General features: G+C 60.8%; 9 protein-coding genes across 9 annotated transcripts; 7 read left to right on the plus strand and 2 right to left on the minus strand.

Annotated features, from left to right (window-relative positions):
- Nucleotides 1–144: 144 nt before the first annotated feature.
- Nucleotides 145–2,514, minus strand: SPRG_01986 (hypothetical protein). Its single transcript, XM_012340547.1, has 2 exons — nucleotides 1,867–2,514; nucleotides 145–1,816 (listed from the first exon to the last, which is right to left on the minus strand). Exons 1-2 carry the CDS (start codon nucleotides 2,500–2,502, stop codon nucleotides 200–202), a joined length of 2,253 nt encoding a protein of 750 aa, XP_012195937.1. The 5' UTR covers nucleotides 2,503–2,514; the 3' UTR covers nucleotides 145–199.
- Nucleotides 2,515–2,933: 419 nt separating this feature from the next.
- On the plus strand, nucleotides 2,934–4,788 carry SPRG_01987 (hypothetical protein). The gene is made up of 7 exons (XM_012340548.1): nucleotides 2,934–2,974; nucleotides 3,022–3,534; nucleotides 3,577–3,690; nucleotides 3,739–4,116; nucleotides 4,170–4,312; nucleotides 4,359–4,485; nucleotides 4,536–4,788. The coding sequence occupies exons 1-7, from the start codon at nucleotides 2,960–2,962 to the stop codon at nucleotides 4,734–4,736; spliced, it is 1,491 nt and encodes a 496-aa protein (XP_012195938.1). The 5' UTR covers nucleotides 2,934–2,959; the 3' UTR covers nucleotides 4,737–4,788.
- A 382-nt stretch (nucleotides 4,789–5,170) lies between these two features.
- On the plus strand, nucleotides 5,171–6,975 carry SPRG_19385 (hypothetical protein). The gene is made up of 5 exons (XM_012340876.1): nucleotides 5,171–5,593; nucleotides 5,637–5,867; nucleotides 5,916–6,078; nucleotides 6,132–6,535; nucleotides 6,582–6,975. Exons 1-5 carry the CDS (start codon nucleotides 5,186–5,188, stop codon nucleotides 6,891–6,893), a joined length of 1,518 nt encoding a protein of 505 aa, XP_012196266.1. The 5' UTR covers nucleotides 5,171–5,185; the 3' UTR covers nucleotides 6,894–6,975.
- SPRG_19386 (hypothetical protein) lies at nucleotides 6,974–8,998 on the plus strand (the record flags this gene model as incomplete). The annotated part of the gene is made up of 1 exon (XM_012340877.1): nucleotides 6,974–8,998. The coding sequence occupies exon 1, from the start codon at nucleotides 7,004–7,006 to the stop codon at nucleotides 8,996–8,998; it is 1,995 nt and encodes a 664-aa protein (XP_012196267.1). The 5' UTR covers nucleotides 6,974–7,003.
- Nucleotides 8,999–9,683: 685 nt separating this feature from the next.
- On the plus strand, nucleotides 9,684–10,944 carry SPRG_01990 (hypothetical protein). The gene is made up of 2 exons (XM_012340549.1): nucleotides 9,684–9,750; nucleotides 9,803–10,944. Exons 1-2 carry the CDS (start codon nucleotides 9,696–9,698, stop codon nucleotides 10,921–10,923), a joined length of 1,176 nt encoding a protein of 391 aa, XP_012195939.1. The 5' UTR covers nucleotides 9,684–9,695; the 3' UTR covers nucleotides 10,924–10,944.
- Nucleotides 10,945–11,545: 601 nt separating this feature from the next.
- On the plus strand, nucleotides 11,546–12,723 carry SPRG_01991 (hypothetical protein). Its single transcript, XM_012340550.1, has 2 exons — nucleotides 11,546–11,591; nucleotides 11,640–12,723. The coding sequence occupies exons 1-2, from the start codon at nucleotides 11,558–11,560 to the stop codon at nucleotides 12,698–12,700; spliced, it is 1,095 nt and encodes a 364-aa protein (XP_012195940.1). The 5' UTR covers nucleotides 11,546–11,557; the 3' UTR covers nucleotides 12,701–12,723.
- Nucleotides 12,724–13,326: 603 nt separating this feature from the next.
- On the plus strand, nucleotides 13,327–14,572 carry SPRG_01992 (hypothetical protein). The gene is made up of 2 exons (XM_012340551.1): nucleotides 13,327–13,384; nucleotides 13,431–14,572. Exons 1-2 carry the CDS (start codon nucleotides 13,351–13,353, stop codon nucleotides 14,495–14,497), a joined length of 1,101 nt encoding a protein of 366 aa, XP_012195941.1. The 5' UTR covers nucleotides 13,327–13,350; the 3' UTR covers nucleotides 14,498–14,572.
- Nucleotides 14,573–15,118: 546 nt separating this feature from the next.
- On the plus strand, nucleotides 15,119–16,235 carry SPRG_01993 (hypothetical protein). The gene is made up of 2 exons (XM_012340552.1): nucleotides 15,119–15,183; nucleotides 15,228–16,235. Exons 1-2 carry the CDS (start codon nucleotides 15,165–15,167, stop codon nucleotides 16,163–16,165), a joined length of 957 nt encoding a protein of 318 aa, XP_012195942.1. The 5' UTR covers nucleotides 15,119–15,164; the 3' UTR covers nucleotides 16,166–16,235.
- Nucleotides 16,188–18,552, minus strand: SPRG_01994 (hypothetical protein). Its single transcript, XM_012340553.1, has 5 exons — nucleotides 18,373–18,552; nucleotides 17,710–18,316; nucleotides 17,407–17,661; nucleotides 16,789–17,347; nucleotides 16,188–16,730 (listed from the first exon to the last, which is right to left on the minus strand). Exons 1-5 carry the CDS (start codon nucleotides 18,441–18,443, stop codon nucleotides 16,264–16,266), a joined length of 1,959 nt encoding a protein of 652 aa, XP_012195943.1. The 5' UTR covers nucleotides 18,444–18,552; the 3' UTR covers nucleotides 16,188–16,263.
- Between the last annotated feature and the right edge of the window lie 543 nt (nucleotides 18,553–19,095).

The raw sequence follows: 19,095 nt of genomic DNA on the forward strand, positions 1-19,095 counted from the left end.
AACTATGGGCTACCTTGAATCGCTCGGTGTTCTTCACCGCCTTCTTCACGGTGGGAATTGCAGTCCGTACCCAGGAGCATGATGAAGGTACACGATGGGATGGGTACGGACGCACTTGCCCTCCACCCGCTTGGACGCTTGGCGCCACGATGCACAACACACTTCATTATCGAGAAATTTCTTCCCACGCACTACGATCTTAGTTGGTGAAGGTGGCGCCGAGGGCCCAGCCCATGTACGAGTAGACGTCGGCGGCTTCTTCCAAAATCTTCTTGGTCGGCTTCCCGGCGCCGTGGCCGGCCTTGGTCTCGACGCGGATGAGGAGCGGGTTCTTCTGCTCTTCGTGGTGGCCGAGCTGGTGCTGGATCTCAGCAATGAGCTTGAGCGAGTGGAGCGGCACGACGCGGTCGTCGTGGTCGCCCGTCGTGAGGAGCGTCGCGGGGAACCCGCCGTGGTCGTTGCGGAGGCGGTCGCTCGTCTCGAAATTCGGGACGTTGTGCACCGGCGAGTACTTGATGAGGTACTCGAACGCCTCGGGCTCGTCCGGGTTGCCATAGTCGGTCGTCCAGCCGTGGCCGACCGTAAACTTATGGAAGCGCAGCATGTCCATGACGCCGACCGCGCCGACCGCGCACTTGTACAGGTCCGGGCGCTGGTTGGCCGTGGCCGCAACGAGGAGGCCGCCGTTGGAGCCGCCGTGGATCGCAATCTTGGCCGGCGACGTGTAGCCCTCGGCGATGAGGTACTCGGCGGCGCCGTGAAAGTCGTCAAACACATTTTGCTTCTTCTCAAACGTGCCGGCCTGGTGCCACTCCTCGCCGTACTCGCCGCCGCCGCGGAGCGTCGGGAGCGCGAGGATGCCGTTAAAGTGCTGCATAAAGACCGTGCGCGCGGCCGAGAAGGTCGGCGTCAGCGACACGTTGAAGCCGCCATAGCCGTAGAGGTACACGGGGTTCTGCCCGTCGCGCGGCAGCTCCTTCTTGGAGACGAGAAACATCGGAATCGGCGTGCCGTCCTTGGAGGTGTACCACACCTGCTTGGCCTCGAACCCGTCCGGCGAGAAGCCCGGCACCGTCGACTCGCGAAACACCGCCGGCGTGCTCGTCGCCGGGTCCGTCAAGTCCTCGCGGAAGATCGTGCCGGGGTAGAGGAACGAGGTAAAGTGGAAGAAGAGCTCCGGCGACGTGCGCTTGCACGAAATGCCGACCGACCCGACGCTCGGGAGCGCAATGTCGCGCACGAGGGCGCCCGACTGCGTGTAGATGCTCACGAGGCTGCTCGCGTCCTTCATAAACTCGCAGATGAGAAGGTCGTCGCGGATCGGCGCCGCGGCTTCGAGCACGATCGCGCCTTCCGGCTCGGGCACGACTTCTTCCCAGACAAGCGGCGACGCCGTGTAGTCGGCGACGCGGATGATGCGGTTGCGCGGCGCGTCGAGGTTGGTGAGGAAGACGAGCTCGTTGCCGTTGTTGAGGAGGTAGTTGTAGCTGAAATCCATCGTGTCGACGAGCTTGTGGAACGCGAGCGGCGCCGCATTGTCCGCGACAAAGTCGGCCAGCGGCGCGACGTAGAGCATGTTGGCGTTCTTGCAGCCGTCCGAGATGGTCACGAGGAGGAGCGCGCCGTCGTCCGAGACGGTGGCGCCCAAGTAGTACTTGGGCTTCTCCGGGTACGAAAAGACGAGGACGTCGTCCGTCTGCGGCGTGTTGAGGCGATGGTACCAGATTTGCTGGTTCTCGTTCAAGTCCGTCTCCGTGCCCGCCGACTTGTCGTCGGCCACCGTCTTGGGCGCCGGGTACCGGCCGTAAAAGAAGCCCTACGCGGTCATATTGAGCTGTTGAAGAAGCTTTGAAGGGAACGAGCTACCTTGTCGTCACTCGTCCACGCAAAGTAGCTGAACTTGACCCACTCGAGGACGTCGTCGAGGTGCTCGATCGTGCCATCGGGGTGGATCGCAATGACCTTGACCGTCTGCCAGTCCGAGCCGCCCTTGGAGACGCCGTACGCGAAGTAGAGCATACCCGAGTCGGTCTGGGCCTTGGAGAACGTGCGGCCGCTGAGCGCAGCCGTGCCGTCCTCGGCGAGCGTGTTCGGGTCCAAAAGCACGCTCGGGTCGCTCGTGAGCGTGTCCTGCATGTACAAGACCGCTTGGTTCTGGAGACCGTCGTTCTTGTAGAAGAAGTAGCGCGACCCATGCTTGGCCGGCGACGAGTACTTGGCGTAGTTGAAGAGCTCCGTGTTGCGCGCAAGGAATTCGTCGCGGTGGGGCACGGAGGCAAACACCTTTTGGGTGCACGCGTTCTGGGCGGCGACAAACGCCTCGGTCTCGGGGCTGTCCGGGTCCTCGAGCCAGCGGTACGGGTCGGCGACCGTGCGGCCGTGCAGCACGTCCGTGTGGTCGGAGCGGAAGACCGTCGGGTACTCGAAGGAAGCCATGGCTTGGAGGCGGCGAATTGGGAAATGACGTGCAAGCCGACGAACGACGAGCAACCTGGGAATCATCTTGGAACGGCAACTTGCACTTTGTAGAAAGGACGCATCGCCACTGGTCAAAAACATCGGAATATCGAAGTTCGAAGGCAAAAAACGCAATATGATTGGCCAATGGCGACTTGCAAAACCACTTCGTTGGACACGTGGTGGTGTTGGGATCGACGCTGGGACCCACGATGACGCGTGTGGTGGGTACCGGTACACGCGTCTACCGGTACTTCATGTAGTAGTACAGTAACATGTCGAGCGCCTTGGCCCGGCGTAGCGAGTTAGTATGCATGGCGTCGCCCGCAACGCAACCCTCAAAATAAGAAATGAGATGCGTTGAAGGACCAAGATCCACGAACACCACGGCGCGCGCAGCGATTGGCCAAATCTCGTGGCATCCGGTCGGGCGCGCGTTTGATTGGTCGGTAGCCGAGTGCCACTTTTCAGAAACCATCGCGTGCTTATAGCCACAAGCGCGATGCCCGCCGCCGCCGTACGATTGCCATTGCGTTGACGCGCCAATAAGATGTGAGTGTGTAGGAGCCATCGCCGGTCTTGTTTGTCGACCACCTGGGCCCCCAGGTCCGCTCCGCCCACGTCGAGCAGCTCATCTCCCAGTTTGGCGTCGTCGAGCGTGTGATTCTGCTCAAGAAGAAGACTGGGCCGCATGCCAAGGCGACGCAGTACGCGCTCGTGCAAATGGAGTCGCTCGAGGATGCGATGGCCGCCCACGACGCGGTTGCAGCCCGTCCGCTGCGGCTCTACGGCCTCTCGATCGCAGTCTCGTACTCCAAGAGCCAAGAGTTGAATGCGGCGCGCACACGGAGTCGCAGCCGGTCGGCGTCGTCGGCCGCCAAGCTGGCGGCAGTCAGCGACGCACCAAGTCCTTTGAACGACATGGCCCGCGACCCGAACGAGGCTGTGAACCGTATTCTGCTCGTGACTGTGCAGAACCCGCTGTACCCGATCACAACCGACTTGATTGGTAAGATCTTTAGCATCTACGGCATTGTGGAGAAGATTGTCATCTTTGCCAAACCCGTGGGGCTTCAGGTATGTGCGTGATTATCGCCTCGTATCAGATCTTGGACGTAGTGCCTCGTGCAATTCTCGTTTGCCCACGACGCCGAGAACGCCAAAAACAAGCTGGACGGCGAAGCGATTTACCCCGAAAGCTGCTACATGATCATTAGCTACTCCAACCTCGCGGTGCCTTCTCGTCCTTTCCAACGCGGTGCTCATTTAAAAATGACGTAGGAACTCGTCGTGAAGGAAAACAGTCTCAAGACGCGCGACTATACGAATCCGACGCTGCCGGTGCCGGTGATGGACACGGCGATCAACGCGCCCCACGCCGCCATGCTGCACTCGTTCATTCCGTCCTCCGTAACGACAGCTGCAACACCGTCACCACCGACCGCAACGAGCCATGCGACAAAATCGTCGCGAACGCGAAGCACGAGCCACAGCGACCGGTCCAGCGCAAGCGCAGACGCCGCAAACACCGCAGATCCTATCGGGTCGCCTGTCGTGCTCGTGTGCAACCTCAAGCGGTCGCTGACATGCGACCAAATCTTCAACCTCTTTTCATGCTATGGCAACATTACGCGGCTCAAGAAGCTCCATGCCAAGCCCGTATACCTTGCACTTTATGGAGGCTCGGTCGATGCAACGATTTCCTTGCGTAGGACCATGCGCTCATCCAGTACGCGACCGAGACGGCGGCAGCGCTGGCGATCACGCACCTTCGCAGCGTCGTGCTCGCCGGCCGCGCCATGGACGTTCGCGCGTCCAAGCACCGATCCATTTCGCCGTCGCCCGACCAAGACGCGTACGCTGTCATTTCTCACACGACGTGGGCACATTGCTGGGAGTAGGAACGCCAAGGAGTTCAACAGCACATACAATCGCTTCACGGGCAAGTACGCCAACTTTACAAAGCACATTTACAGCCCGACGCGTGTGCTCCACCTCTCCAACTTTGGCGCGTCTTTGGACGACGATGTAGCGCATGCATTCCCACGTGTCGTGTGGGCTCACATGATGGTTGCTAGGACCTGCAAGCGCACTTGCGTGCGCTCGGGTCCCTCGAGAAGGCCAAGTGCAAGACCTTTACCAACGCCAAGGGCCACCCGCAAGTGCTCCTCGAGTTTCCGTCGACGGAGCTTGCGATCAACCTGCTGTCCTTCGCCCACAACTCGATCTTTGACGGCCGCATGCTCAAGATTGCCTTTTCGCGCAGCAATGTCAATTAGCACACACACACACACAAGTCGTCTGACCTCCTCAATCCATCCCCACCCATCCTACTACATACCTTGCTTCATTTGCTTGTCGTGCTTCTCACTGGGACGCTGCCACGTGGATTCGTGTTGACGAATCGAGGATGTGCCATGTAGCGAGCGGTTCACGTCACCGCCGAGAGATCAAGATGGCGGAAGATCGCCATGGCAGAGAGCTCAGCGTAGCGACCGCGTCGCCCGTCGTCTTGTGGCGACTTGTGGGGAGCGGTATCTTGTGCGGACCAACAACTGATTGGGCAAATCTTTGGGCGGGCCAATCGGCAGTCGCCAGCAACGACCAATCAAAAGCGTTGCAGCAAGCGGCCCTTGGGTGCCGCCCGATCTGATTGGCGGACGCCGTTCAAGCTGGCGGATCCCTGGCGTTTGCGTGGTGCTGCTCACTTTGCCGTTTGCAACCAGAGATGGCCAACGCGTTCGAGGTCGACGACGTCGAGAGCTACCGCGCCAGAGGCGTCGACGGCGCCATGGACCTGCTCCTGAGCCTCCCGAGCCGCCCCGGCAACGTGCTCCCGCCCGCCAAGCACGACACGCGCGAGTCGACGATCCAGATCATGCAGCACTACATGCGCCGCCTCCGCATGGACATTACCGACCTCTCGGTGATCCACATTGCGGGCACCAAGGGCAAGGGCTCGACGACAGCGTTCACCGAGAGCATCCTGCGTGCGCATGGCGTCCGGACCGGCATGTTTACGTCGCCGCATCTCATCCATGTCTGCGAGCGCTTTCGCATCAACGGCAAGCCGATCGCAGAGGCCACGTTCTTGACGCACTTTTGGGCCGTCTGGGACGGTCTCTATGCAACCAAGGTACATCTACCTCTCTCAACGACTTGTGCGCGGTGGCCCATAGGACCAAGCGACGGACGAGCCACCAATGGCGGGCTTCTTCCGCTTCTTTACGCTGCTGGCGCTGCGCATTTTCGCGGCCGAAGCCGTCGACGTGGTCATTCTCGAAGTCGGGCTCGGCGGTCGCCTCGATGCGACCAACGTTGTCCCGCACCCGGTCGTCTGCGGTGTCACGACGCTCGACCTGGACCACACACGCGTGCTCGGCGAGACGCTGGACCTCATCGCGCGCGAGGTTCGAGTCGAGATTTCTTGTGTTGTATTCTCTTACGTGCGATACTAGAAAGCGGGTATCTTCAAGCGCAACGTGCCCGCCTTTACAATCGCGCAGCCCGAGATCGCGGCCACGATGCTCGAGCGCTGCGCGGTGGAGCACGGGAACCCGCTGTTTGTCGTACCGGCGCTTTCGACCTTCAACGTGGACGTCACTTCGCTCGGCCTCCACGGTACATCGATACCCGCTCTCTCCTCATGCACGTGGAATGACATGAGGCGCTAGGCGACTACCAGCACGTGAACGCGGCGCTGGCAATCGTCTTGGCGACGCAGTGGCTGCAGCGCAAGAGTCCGCTGCCGCTACCGCCGTCCTACCCGACGCTCGCAACGCCGACGGTGCTATCCGGTCTCGCGTCGGCCTTCTGGCCTGGCCGCGCGCAGACGATTTCGGACCCCACGTCGTCGGCGACGTACTATGTCGATGGCGCGCACACGCCGCTGAGTATGCAGTGCTGCGGCGCGTGGTTTTCGCAAAACTGCGACAAGCAGCCGACGGACCAGCGCGTCTTGATCTTCAACTGCCACCACGAGCGCGATATTGTGGCCATATTGCAGCCGCTGCTTGCACTCTCGTTCGACCACGTCATCTTTACGCCGTCGCGGTCGTGTCGTCCGAGCTTCGTCAAGGTGCTGCGCTGATCGCAGGCGGGATCGAGAACTGAGCTTGTCGTAGATTCCGAGTGTGCAAGAAGCGCTCCTCAAGGCACGCATCGCGATCGACGGCGTCCCTGCCTCGGTCTTTGACATGACCAACTGCCCGCCGAACGGCGACAAGCAGTACTGGCAGTTCATTTGCTCCAAAGTGTGGATTGCGCTGCACAACGGCCGCGCCGCCCCGAAGACGTCGATTTGCCATTCTGTCGAAGACAGCATCGCATTAATCCGCTCGACCGCTCCCGCGCACGCGCGAGTGCTCGCGACTGGATCGCTCTACATCGTCGGCGACACGCTCAGCGCCCTTGGCTGGACCGAGCAGCAGCACTAACGATCGCACCGATGGGTAGCGCGACTGAGCAAACAACGGTTTTCTGGCTACTTTGCAAACAGAATTTCATACAGAATGTGACTTTTTCTTCGAAGTTCGAGTTGGGTGGCATGGCTGGCTGCGTGCTCACGGACCCGTCGCTTCTCCGCCTCCTCCTTGCGTATCAAGATGGGCTGTACGAGGACGTGCGGGATCGTCTCGCCGACGCCATGTTCTGCGTACGCCTCGATGACGACGGGCGGTACTACCACCTGCCGAACGTCGTTGAGCCTGTCTCGACCACACGTACGCTCTTCTTGTCGCTGCCGGCGTACGACTTTCGCCTCCCGGTGCATTGGACCATCGTCGAAGGTCAGCTGCGCCTCCTCATGCGCGTTGCCGCCTGTCGACCTCAGCTCTTGACGCGTGATGCGCTGTACTGCGCCGTGGCGAGCGGTGACCTGCCAATCGTAAGCTACTTGTGCTCCTTGGATCTCGCACCAGGACGCCTCACGGAGCCGCTTCTCGATCTCGCAGTGTCCCACGGCAGCATTGCGCTGCTAGAGCTGCTGGTCGGTGCCGGCTTCAGCCGCGCAAGTCCGCGCGCAGCTGCGATTGCCGCCGAGCGCGGCGACATGGACGTGCTTGAGTACCTCGCGTCTCGATCATGCGATGTCACCCAAGCAGTGGCTACTGCAGCTGCACGTGGCTTTCTCGATATCATCATCTACTTGCACGCTCGTGGCGTCCGTGGGACGTCGCCAGCGGTCGTTGATGGCGCCGCTATGCACGGCCATGCCAACGTCGTGGCGTTTCTGCTGCAGGACGGTGGGTACACCAACTCGGCGACCGCATGGACGCTGGCCGCCAACGACGGGCACCTGCACGTGCTGCAGCTTTTACATCAGCACGACGCGCCTCACTGCTCGAGTAACGCGATGGACTATGCGGCCACCGAGGGTCACTTGGAAGCTGTGACCTTTCTTCATACGCACCGCAACGAATGCGGCGCCACGACAGACGCGATCGACGGCGCAAGCGCCAACGGACACCTCTCCGTGGTGCAGTACCTCTGCGCGAACCGCACGGAAGGCTGGACCCACCGCGCGCTGGACGACGCCGCCGGTGGTGGCCACCTCGAGGTCGTGGTCTTTCTCCTGCAGTGGGGGCCACCGGCCCTTAGCCAGCGCGCAGTGACGCAGGCCGCTGCCAACGGCCACGCAATGGTGCTGCAGCACCTCCTCGCTGCACAGCTGCAAGGTGTTTCTGCGACGGCGGCCGCTGCCTGTGCTGTGGCCGAGCACGGTCACCTCGACGCGCTCCAAGTGCTCTACGCTTACCGCCAATCCGGCTGGAACACATCTGTGTGGTTTGCGGCCTTTGCCCACTTGGACGTGCTGACCTTTCTGCTGACGCACGCACCCGAGTGCGTCGACGCCGACGCGTCACTTGTGCCGACCGCGCTATCCGTTCCGGTTGCGCGTTTGTTGCAGAGCGCGCTTGGACATCATCTCCGACTCAACTTGCGTCAGGACGACGTGGGTGTGCTGGCCCTCTTCCCGGGCTATCCATGGTCCGAGACGACAATGCGGGAGGCCATTCGCAGTGGCAATCTTGCCATGGTGCGCTACCTGCACGAACACGAGCACGACCATGTGTGCAGCGCCGACCTGCTGGCGACGGCGGCGTCCGTCCCGGGCAACACGGATGTCTTCACGTACCTCGCTGAGCACTGCGTTCGTGCGACGTCGGAGGACGTGTGGATCCAAGCAGCGCGCCACGGCAACCTGGCTATCCTAGAAGCTTTGCATGCAAACCAGAGCCTTGGCGCCACACCGGCCGTGATGGACGAGGCCGCCCGCGTCGGCGCCGTCGACGTGCTTCGGTTTCTGCATGACCACCGACGCGAAGGCTGCTCGACGCGCGCCATGTTTGATGCCATCACGTACGGACACTGGCGCGTTGTGGCGTTTCTGTGTCGACATGGCGAGCCAGGCGTGTCGAACGAAGCCAGTTGCCGCAACATTGAGATCGCGATCGAAGCGTTCGATCCCGAGTGGACGGAAGCGCGCTTGAGCGATGTGCTCCCGCTCTTGCTCCGGCGCCTTGACGCGCTGCGAGCCTGACTGAGGCGAGCGCAAACGTCGGGATTTCGGCCAGAGCGCAAAACGCAATATCACCGCATGATCTATTTATCACCGAGGTCATCGCGACCCCAGCCTCCTGTCATTGACAGTACATTATTGTACAACCATCTGGAGAAGCTGTAGCACCTCTATAAACCTATGCCCACCTCTTTCCTCGTGCCCACGTGAGCTGTACAGTGTAGCTCTTGCCGGTAGGAGGAGGCGCCCTCCATCCACTTGAAGCCTCGCGCGGCGGTGCTCTATACGCTACGTACACATGAGCTACGATGGCGCGCAGGGTGCGTAACCCGGCGCATTCCGACGGTGTTGCGCGTCGGCAGAATCGCTTTTCATGTTTTTCAATACATATATATACATGGATTCAACGCGTGGACGCTCTAGCGCAAGAGCACCATCGAGGTGCTACGGTGCACTGTCGTCGTCGTCGCACGGTCGCTGCTTGACGCGCTCCAGGTCGTTCGATCGCTCGATCTACGATTCGGAGGTCCTCTGAAAACGATGCTGATTATAAACTTGTCATTACTCACTGCACAAATACAAGAGGTAAATTCAAATGACCATACAAAACCTAAATTAAATGTACGCCATTTAAATCCGATACCGGTTGACAGAGAAGCGCCTTTACAAGAACCCGCTCTTTCCCGTGTGTTGGCAGGATGCAATTTCGAGTTTCGCGATGAAGGCGTCGAGCTTACTCCTCGTGGCTCTGGCCGCGGTGAGTACGAACCACTGTACGTCGTTGCCCTTGGCCAAGGCGTCGAGAAGCTCATGCGCATGACATAGATGGGGTGGACGCGCAGGCCATCTGCAAGCAGCGCACGTGCACAACGGACACGGGCCTCTTTTGCGACCGTGCGCTGCAAACGTGCCCTGAATGCATGGGCTCCGACGCGAGCACGGGCACGACCGTGTGCAAGCCGACCAACTTTATCGGTACCTGCAACGTCGTCGGCATTGGTGGCTTCCAAAAGTGCGGCAAGTACACGCCGCCGAGCTCGGGCTCGGGCTCTGGCTCGGGCTCTGGGAGCATTACGCCCAAGCCGACGACCGTCAAGCCGACGCTCGCGCCGACATTGGCGCCAACGACGTTGCCCTTGACGACAGAGCCGGTAGTGACGACGCTGGCCCCGACGACGACACCGACGGCGACGACCAAGAAGCCGATCTCACCAACGCCCACTGCTACGCCTGCCTCGACTTCGAGCTCGTCGTCGGGCTCGGGGGCTGCGTCGACGCCAACTGCTACGCCGTCGAACGCCAACAACTCGCGCCCCAACGCGACGTCGGATTCCGGCATCAACTGGGCGCTCTACGGCGGGATTGCCGGTGGTGCCGTCGTCTTGATTGCAGTCGTGCTAGTTGTCGTCTTGAAGATGAACAACCGCGACGACGACGATGACGACGAGCCGTACAAGCCGACGGCGCCGGCGACGAGCCAGAACTACACGAGCACTGCGGCCGCCACGACGTACGAAGGTGGCAACGCTGCGGTGGTCGCGGCCAACCTCCGTGCGCAAATCGATGGCCAGAACCAGCCGCAAGCGACGTACAACCCGTACGGCAACAGCAACAACCAGCAACAACAGCAATCGCAGACCTACAACAACTATGGCCAGCCACCCCACGACAACTACAACACCCAGCAGTCGTCGTACGCCCAACCCAACCAGTACAACAACAACAACACCAGCAACAACCATGGGTATGCGCCTGCCCAGCAAGACTACACGGCCGTGCCGGTGGCCAAGCCCCGCAGCGACGTCACGCACTCGGACGTCTGGGGCAACGTGCCGTCGAGCTACCAAGACGGCACGCCGACGGCCAAGAACAAGCTCGCCCACCCGGCGCCCACCCACGCCAGCGACGTGCGCGACAACGAGACGCGCCTCTCGGTGGAGTTTTAAACCGACGCAATAGCTTTCCCCTTAACGTTGACGTGTTGTCTCGTCTTGTGCTGTTACTTGACGCGTTCCTGGGTGCCATACTACATACCACCATGGTCCAGCTGCGCAATGCATCGCCACATCGTAATCTCAGAGCTTCATCTCAGCTGTGCTGCTCATGCGAATCTGTGGCGATCGTCTGTCGATCCTCCTCCTTGAAACAAGAGACACATTTTTCGCGCTTCAATCGAAGCCGCATTGGCAAGCAGCCTCGTGTTGGGAAGCGTCTCGAGCCATGACCACCAGTGCATGCATGGCGACGCGTCGTGCAGGGTCCCTGCCTCCGAAGCGTTAGCCGCGCCAAAGATCCGCTGAAATCGCCACGCGCCGTGGTATTCCACCGGTTGGCCAGGCTGGGACAAACCCCACCGCGGTGTGGTTTGGTATGTTTTGCCCACGATATGGTTTTTCCCATCGAAGTTCGTACTTGCGCCATGGCGCGGCCACGTAGTTCGAAGCGTTGGCACCCATGGCTTGTAATAAAATATGATCGCACAACATGCGGTTTGTATACGGATTTGGATTTCCTCATTGTATTGCTGACCGGAAGAAGCATTGCATGCTCAACGAGTTTTCAACTTGGTTCTCGGAGCTCATGAAGGTGGTTGCCCTGTCCACGCTCGCCGCATGTACGAGGCTTGGTCTACATGTGCCATGGCTCATGACGATGGTCCTAGGCGTGGCGCTGCAGACGACGGCAGCAGTTGACTTGTGCCGAGAGACCATCCAGTGCAAGACGCCCGGAGACGATACATGCTTCCTCCTCTCCGGGGACTGCCCGCCATGCCTCGCCATCTCCCCGTCGCCAAGCGGTCTCCGTCTCTGTGTCGCCACAACGACGCTCGGTATGTGCCCACTTGGCTACGTCTCGTGCAATGGCTCGGTCACCACCGTGCCACCGCCGGCTACGCAGCCAGTGTCCACACCACCGCCGACATCGGAGATCCCATGGACGACGACAGCGCCTGTATCGCCTCCACCGACAGTCACTTTTCCTACAAGCGTCTTACCGCCGGTCCCATCGCGACCGGTAGCCACGTCGCCCGCCGTCACGACGAGTGCAACCGTGACGAAATCTCCGGCAGGACCGGCTACTTCAGCACCGTTGGCGCCTTCAACGACCACGCCTCTGAAATTACCCACCAGCACCTCCGCGTTGTCGTCGCAAGATTATAACGACAGCTCGATCCCAACGACCAACAGTACCAGTACGACGAAGGACACGACGGCGTCGTCCGGTAGTGGCCCGTCGGCGAGCTGGACTGCCGCGTTCGTTGTCGGTGGCATCGCCTTGGCTCTTTTGCTTGTCTTTGTTGCTCGCAAGTACCGCAAGTCGCACGAAGACGACGACGACGACAACGACGCGTGCACGCCGGATGCGCCGCTCACGTTTACGGGCCACTCGAGTTTCCAGCCCATGCAGCGTCTGCGCACGACCGGCAGCGAGGACGAGCCGGTGCCCATGATGCCACCAATGAGGCCATCGGCGTTCTCCAAGCCGAAGAATGACTTTGTCGCGCGCCCGTCCTTGCGCAACTCGGCAGCCGACACGCCGCCGCGCGCGTCCGTGGCGTCATCGATGGACTTTGAGATCAACGCCGTGCCGTCGCCGGTGTACACGGACTCGTCGCGGGGCAACTCGGCCGTCGACCTCTGGGACGAGATGCCGATTTTGATCAGCCAAAAGCAAAGCCGGATGCAAACCACCACCCACGATGACAACAGCGTGACGCTGTAAGACCGTATTCTGTAGTATCTAACAACTATAACTTGTCCGCTCGAAGGACTTGCCATTGACGTCTACACAAGATGCTCCTGGCCGCCAGAAAAGTGTAGGTATCAATACTTCAACCAGAGGAGCAGGAGGGTCCATTGTGTGGGAAGGACGCGTGGGACGTCGACGCTGGCACGAACACTACTAGTACTAGTACAGTACTAGTGCCGTGGTGCTTCACATACAGCGGGCCAATGAAGACATGTTGTACACAAAATACACTGTACTGGACGCCGATGGTGTTCGTTGCCTTTCAAGAAAGTCTCGTTGTACCCATTCGACCGTCGGGTGCTATAACACGGTTAAAGAAAGCGATGATGAGTTATAACGCCATTCGTGGGCCCTTTAACACATCCTCGCGCTGCACTTTGCGACACGCGCTTTGAAAGAACCTCCCATTCTCACCATTACGCATGGCCACTTTAGGAATAAAAGTACAAGGTATGCATACAAACCTATCGGTAATTTAATTCGATACGTCGAATCGTTGCAACCTCAATCTCTGACTTGAGGTTTGTATACAAGTGGGCTCACCGTGTGTCAATGGGGAGCGCCGGCTCGTTGCAATGGCACGGTGCCATTTTGCGTCCGACCAAGAAGAGAGCTTGAGGAGGATGGTGCGTCTAAGCAGCCTCGTCCTGCTTCTAAGTACGCGCCTGCATGCGGACCATACAGGTGCTAACGCTGCGCGTAGCCTCGATGGCCACGGCTGACTTTGTCGCGAACGTGACGACCGACGTCCCAACGCTGGCGCCGACGCTGGCACCGACGACTATGCCCGTCATCACGATTGCCCCAGAGACGCGACCGCCAACAACAACACCGACGCCGACCACGGAGACGCCGGTGCCCACGACTGTGACGGTCACGCCGCTGCCAACGACCGAGACTGTCGCGCCCGTGACGACGCCAGTCGCCACGAGCGCCACGACAGCGCCTGTGACCAAGACGCCCAAGCCTACGACACGGGCGCCGACGCCGACGCCCGTGGTCTCGTCGTCGTCGTCGTCGGGGGATGCAGAGACGGCAGCGCCAACGCAGTCGGTCAAGGCCAAGACCAACGACAACTCCGACTCGAGCGACTTGTATTTGTACATTGGTCTTGGTGCAGGCGGCGTTGTGCTCGTCGCACTCGTTGTATTCATTGCAATGAAGCTGCGCGACCACGAAGACGACGATGACGATGACGACTACAATCGGAGTCCGTCGAGCTACAAGGGGTCGGGCCGCGCGCCGGCGTACAACAACAGCTCGGCTGGGTACACCAACCAGGAGGCCGCGGCCAAGGCCGCCGCGTCCTACGCATACGCGAACGCCCAGAGCTACAGCAATGCGACGCCCAGTTACAACAATGCGACGCCGACTTACAGCACCAACAACGTGACGCCTGGGTATGCATCCAACCAAACCAGTTTCGGCGGTGCACCAGCATACGCCAACCAGCCAAGCTTTGGTGCGACCAGCAACAACCGCAGCTTTGGTGGTACTGCCGTGCCCATGTCGCGCTACCAACAGCAGCAGCAGCAACAGCAACAATACGACACGACCAACTACAGCTCGCAGCAGTACTACCCGCAGACGATGCAGACGTCGCCGGGCCCGCACCGCGCACCACCGGCGCCCGTGGCTTCGTTCCGATACGAAGAGCCGTCGTTTGCAGAGAGCACGTACGAGTTTAACGACTCGATGGCATCGCGCGACAGCCAAATGACCGACGTGTATCGTTCGCCCCGCAACCGGAAATCCTCGATCGAGCTGTAAGCTTCCAAGACCCGTCCCTCTGTACAGACCACCATACCCTAATTCTAGTTAATATCAACCATTGTAGTAAGTTCTTCCATAGTTCTTCCATTAACTTCCATTTCCAAACACAAAGGGCTTCGGGTCGACGCGCTGAAAGGTGCTCGTCATGGACCGCCCTGTTCCGCGTCTCTTGCTCACGCAGTGGAATAGTGTAGTTCACGTTGGCTGGATAACCACCGGTGTAAAGATTGTTCACAGCTTTGAAAAAAGCTCCGACATACCGGTACTGGTTGACCTCTCCAATAGACGAGAGCGTCCTTGATGACGAAGGAAGTCCACCTAACGACAGCGATGGCTAACTCGGCAACGCAAAGCTACTGCGGGTGGAATACAGTATGGCTGCATTACATGGCGCGCGTCTGCGCAGATCGCCCAGAAGTTGAACATACATTAAACATGAGCCAATCACTGACGCGATAAAGAGATTTCAACCAATCACGTCGTAGCGATCGCTGGCGTCGAGTGCGTAATGACCGGCCTTTTCGCCGCCGAATCCGGATACGGCGCCCGACCAGACCTGAGGGGTGCGTCGCTACAAACACCGAGTGCGGGGGCAGGGCATCCGGATACCGCGCGCAAGCCAGACCAACGCAGAACTCAATCTCGTGGAGATTATCACGCGGCGATGAAGGCGCTCCTCCTGCGTACGCTCGTCGCTCGTAACCTCCATGGCTCATGCGTCTCGTAGTTCTCTTGTCGCTCTCGGTGGCCTCGGCCGTCGACTCGTCCATCTGCGCTGCGCCCAAGTGCCTCCTCGGCAACCAGCCCGGCAACTTCGCGGTCGGCGCCGTTGCGCTCGACTCGTCGCCATGCTACCAGAACAACGGCAACGAGCTGCCGGGCTGCTACGCGTATGACCTTGCTGGCAAATGCCCGCCCTTTCGCGGTGTGATCGACTGCGGCAAGGTGGCGACGCCGGCGCCCACGACGACGCCGCCGACAACGACTGCCGCATCGACGACTACTTTAGACTCCGTGACGCCGCCGCCGTCGACGAAGGATGGCGGTGGCGCTGGCAGCAGCACGGACAGCGGCGGCTCGTCCAGTAGCAACAAGATTTGGCCGTACGTCGTCGGCGGAGGCGTCGCGCTGGTCGCGATCGCCGTCCTTGTGATTGTCATGGTGAAAAAGTCGTCGCGTACGAACGAGGAAGACGACCTCGATCCGGTCGAGTACGCCAAGCCAATCCCGACGTCGTCGTCGGGCAACTTTAAGGACGGCAACATCAACGGCGGCATGCCCAACCCGCGCCCGGGCTACAACAACTCGTTCTTGCAGGCCGACGTCGAGAAGAGCTACCCCGCGCGGGCCAACCCGTCATTCAACCAAGGTCCGACCGCGCGCCAGAACCCGTCCTTTCTAAACCAGCCGCGCGCGCAGCAAGGCTACGGCAACGCGTTCCCGCAGGCGCAGGTCGTCCCGCCCATCTACTCGCAGCAGCAGCCGACGAGCAACAACAACTCGCTCGGGCCGCACGCCGCGCCGCCGCGCCGCGAGTCGCGCGACATGGCGCCGCCAGGTGCTGACCACGCGCCGCCCAAAGAGCAGTTCTATGTTCCCCAGGTCGAACTTCACTTTGGCGAGCACGAAGAGCCGTCCGGGCGAAGGGAATCGTATGAGTTTTAGGACCTCCGCTCCGTAGCGTCGTTCGTGGCGTCGTCTGCGTACAGCATAAACACACCATTTGTCTCTTGCCTCCCTGCTGCCTTCGAAAGGGTGCTCGCTCAATGCTGCAGCACGGCCTCTTCCGGCTTGTGGAAGACGAGCGCCTTGGGCGTGCTGGGGTAAATGCACGTGAGGACGTGGATGCTGAGCACGAGTTGTGCGAGCGACGGGTACACCACGCGGGCCGTCTCGTCCTGGAGGCGCATCTCGAACGTCGACGAGATCGGGTTGAACTCGATCGGGACAAACTCGACGCGCCGGCTGGCCGTGAGGTAGGCGACCACGAGGCACGACTGGCGCGTCTCGGAGAAGCGCAGCAGGAACGTGCCGGGCGCGTTGGTGGCCACCAACATGGCTTTGGACGCTTCTTTCGAGAGGAAGCCGTGGAGGAGGCGCGGGTGTTTGAACGCCCACACGTTGGTCTTTTGAATGCACACGATGAGCGGCTCAAACCAGCTCCAGAACGCGGCAAACATCGAGACGTCGACCGCGTTGTCCATCGTCTTGGGACTCCGACCGGTGGCGCCTATTGCAACCCATCGTCTCGCACCGACGACGACGACGTGAGGAGGAGAAGGTCGTACCCCAGATGAGCGACGAAGACGCGAGGAACTCCATGCAGCGGCTCGAGAGCGGGCGCTCGACGGCGGCCTGGCGCACCTTGGACGCAAAGAAGCGGCTGATTTGCTGCGCGAGCAGCTCAAACGGCACGGCGGTCGCGCGCCGCGCGTCCACATGCGGCGTCGACGCTTCGTACTCGACGACTGCGTGCGCCCAGACGACGCAGCCTTCCGGCGACGCGATGTGGGACCGCGCATGCTGACGCACTGCAAAGACGAGCAGCTGCTGTGGCGACATGCCGCCCGTCGCGGTGCCGCTTTCGCCAGCGTCGTTCCGGCGGTCGAGGAATGATCCGTGCTTGCGCAGCGGCGCCGGATCCAGCAGCGCCGACGAGACGCGGCTCGACGCCGACTTGGCGAGCGCCGGGTGGCGGGCGTGGCCATACGGCAAGAGCGGGCAGTAGTCGTTGGCCAAGTCTTGCTTGGAGCTCGGGTCGAGGCCCGCAATCACGGATGGGATCAGGTAATGGAGAAACTCGCGCTCGTCGCGTTGCAGATCGCGGACTTCGAGCAGCTGGGCCACCTACCGTCGTCGGCGTTTTTCGTGGTGAGAAATACCACAAGACGACGAGAACGACGTACGGCGCAGATGGTACGCGGGTGGCCACCCAGTGCGTCCATGACGACACCGCGGCTGAAGGCGTGGAGGTCGCCGCCCATCTCGTGGATCTGCAGCCGCCGCGGCGCGCGCACGGTGAAGAGCAGCGCAGCGTCCATCGGCGGAAGATGCTCGATCGGGATGATGCGCTCGCCCACGCCGCAGTCCATGCCCGTGCCGCCCCCGAGGCGCGAGTCGCTCGTGATGAGCAAGCTCAGTGATCGCACGCGGCGCAGCAGCTAGTGTCGCCAAAGATATTGCAGCGCATCGATGCGAATCGAAATTACCTGGGAAATGATGGTCCGGAGTTGCGGCATCAAACCGGGTGCGAGCGCCTTGTTTGGAAAAAGCGCATTGCAGCCGTCCATGACCAGAAGGTACTTGGTCGACTGCGACGACGCGGAGGCCTCGAGCTTGTCGCGAATGCGGTCCGTGAGCTTCTCCATCGCGTCGTCGCTGTCATCACTGGCCTCGTCGGCCGATGTGACGCCGAAGCTTTTGGCGAGGCGACCCATGAGGTATGGCCGCAGCGGCAGCGACGACGGCAGCGCAAAACGCAAAAAGAAGATGCGCTGGAAGAGGTACCGGTCGGTCGCGTACTGGCACGTCTGCAGTGCGACTTCGGTCTTGCCAATGCCTGCGGGCCCCGTGAGACACACCATGCGCGCACCCTCGACGAGCGCAGTGTACGCTGCGTGGACTTCGATCGACCGCCCGACAAAGACTTCAGCGACCGCGTCGCACTCGTTGACGGGCAGCCGTGGCGTCAGGTCTTGGTACTCTCCAACCGCAAGGTCGGAGAAGAGGTGGCTGCGCGCATGGTCGCCGTTGCCAAGGAGCTTGAACTTGGACTGGTGGTGGTCGGCGATCGACACAATGTCGGCCTGGACCTGCCTAATTGTGCCCACGAATCATTCCGTGATCGAGATGCGACGTTGGCATCCATGTACCCAATCTCAAAGGCCTTGTAGACGCTGTGGCCCGCCAAGAGCGCGGTGTAGAAGGCCTTGGAGAACTCCATTGCCTTTTGGTCGAGCACCTTGTCTTCCTTGGGCACGACGACGACGTGCGGGACGCCGGCCGAGACAAAGGCTTCCGCGACGCTCTCCGAGTGGCACGCGCTCACAAAACGAGGCGCATCGTGTTCTCTGGCGAGGTGCCCTGGACGCCGGCGAGTAGCAGCGTCTTGAGCTCGTGCTGCGATAAAAAGTGCGCTTCGCAACTGCCATTCTCAAAGATGACCTTGCCGGGCACGCCATGGCCCGAAAAGTGCAGCGCACGGCAGCCGTACGAGATGACCTACTGCAAGCATGAGCGGCGTTGCGCGCGCAGAAGCTGTGCACTACCTTGCGGAAGGTATGGACGTCGGCGACTTCGCTGCGCCAGCGCACTTGCTTGTTGCATTCTTGCAAGCACTGCAAGAGGAGGCGGCGCTCCTCCTTGACGTCGAGGATCTCGATCGGCTGGAGGTCGTGGCTGAAGCTGAGCGGGTGCGCCGGGTTCAGCGGCTTTGGGAGGCTCGCAGTCTGGCGCACGACCAGCGGCGACGAGTGGAGATGCACAAACATTGATCGCCACGCTCGCTGTTGTGCCCAAGTCGGATAAAATCACCCATTTCCGTATAATACCGCTTTTTCATCCGGATAGCGGCCTCGACAATTCTGTACAACATG

Source organism: Saprolegnia parasitica, assembly GCF_000151545.1.
Source record: "Saprolegnia parasitica CBS 223.65 unplaced genomic scaffold supercont2.5, whole genome shotgun sequence".
NCBI classification, from domain to species: domain Eukaryota; phylum Oomycota; class Saprolegniomycetes; order Saprolegniales; family Saprolegniaceae; genus Saprolegnia; species Saprolegnia parasitica.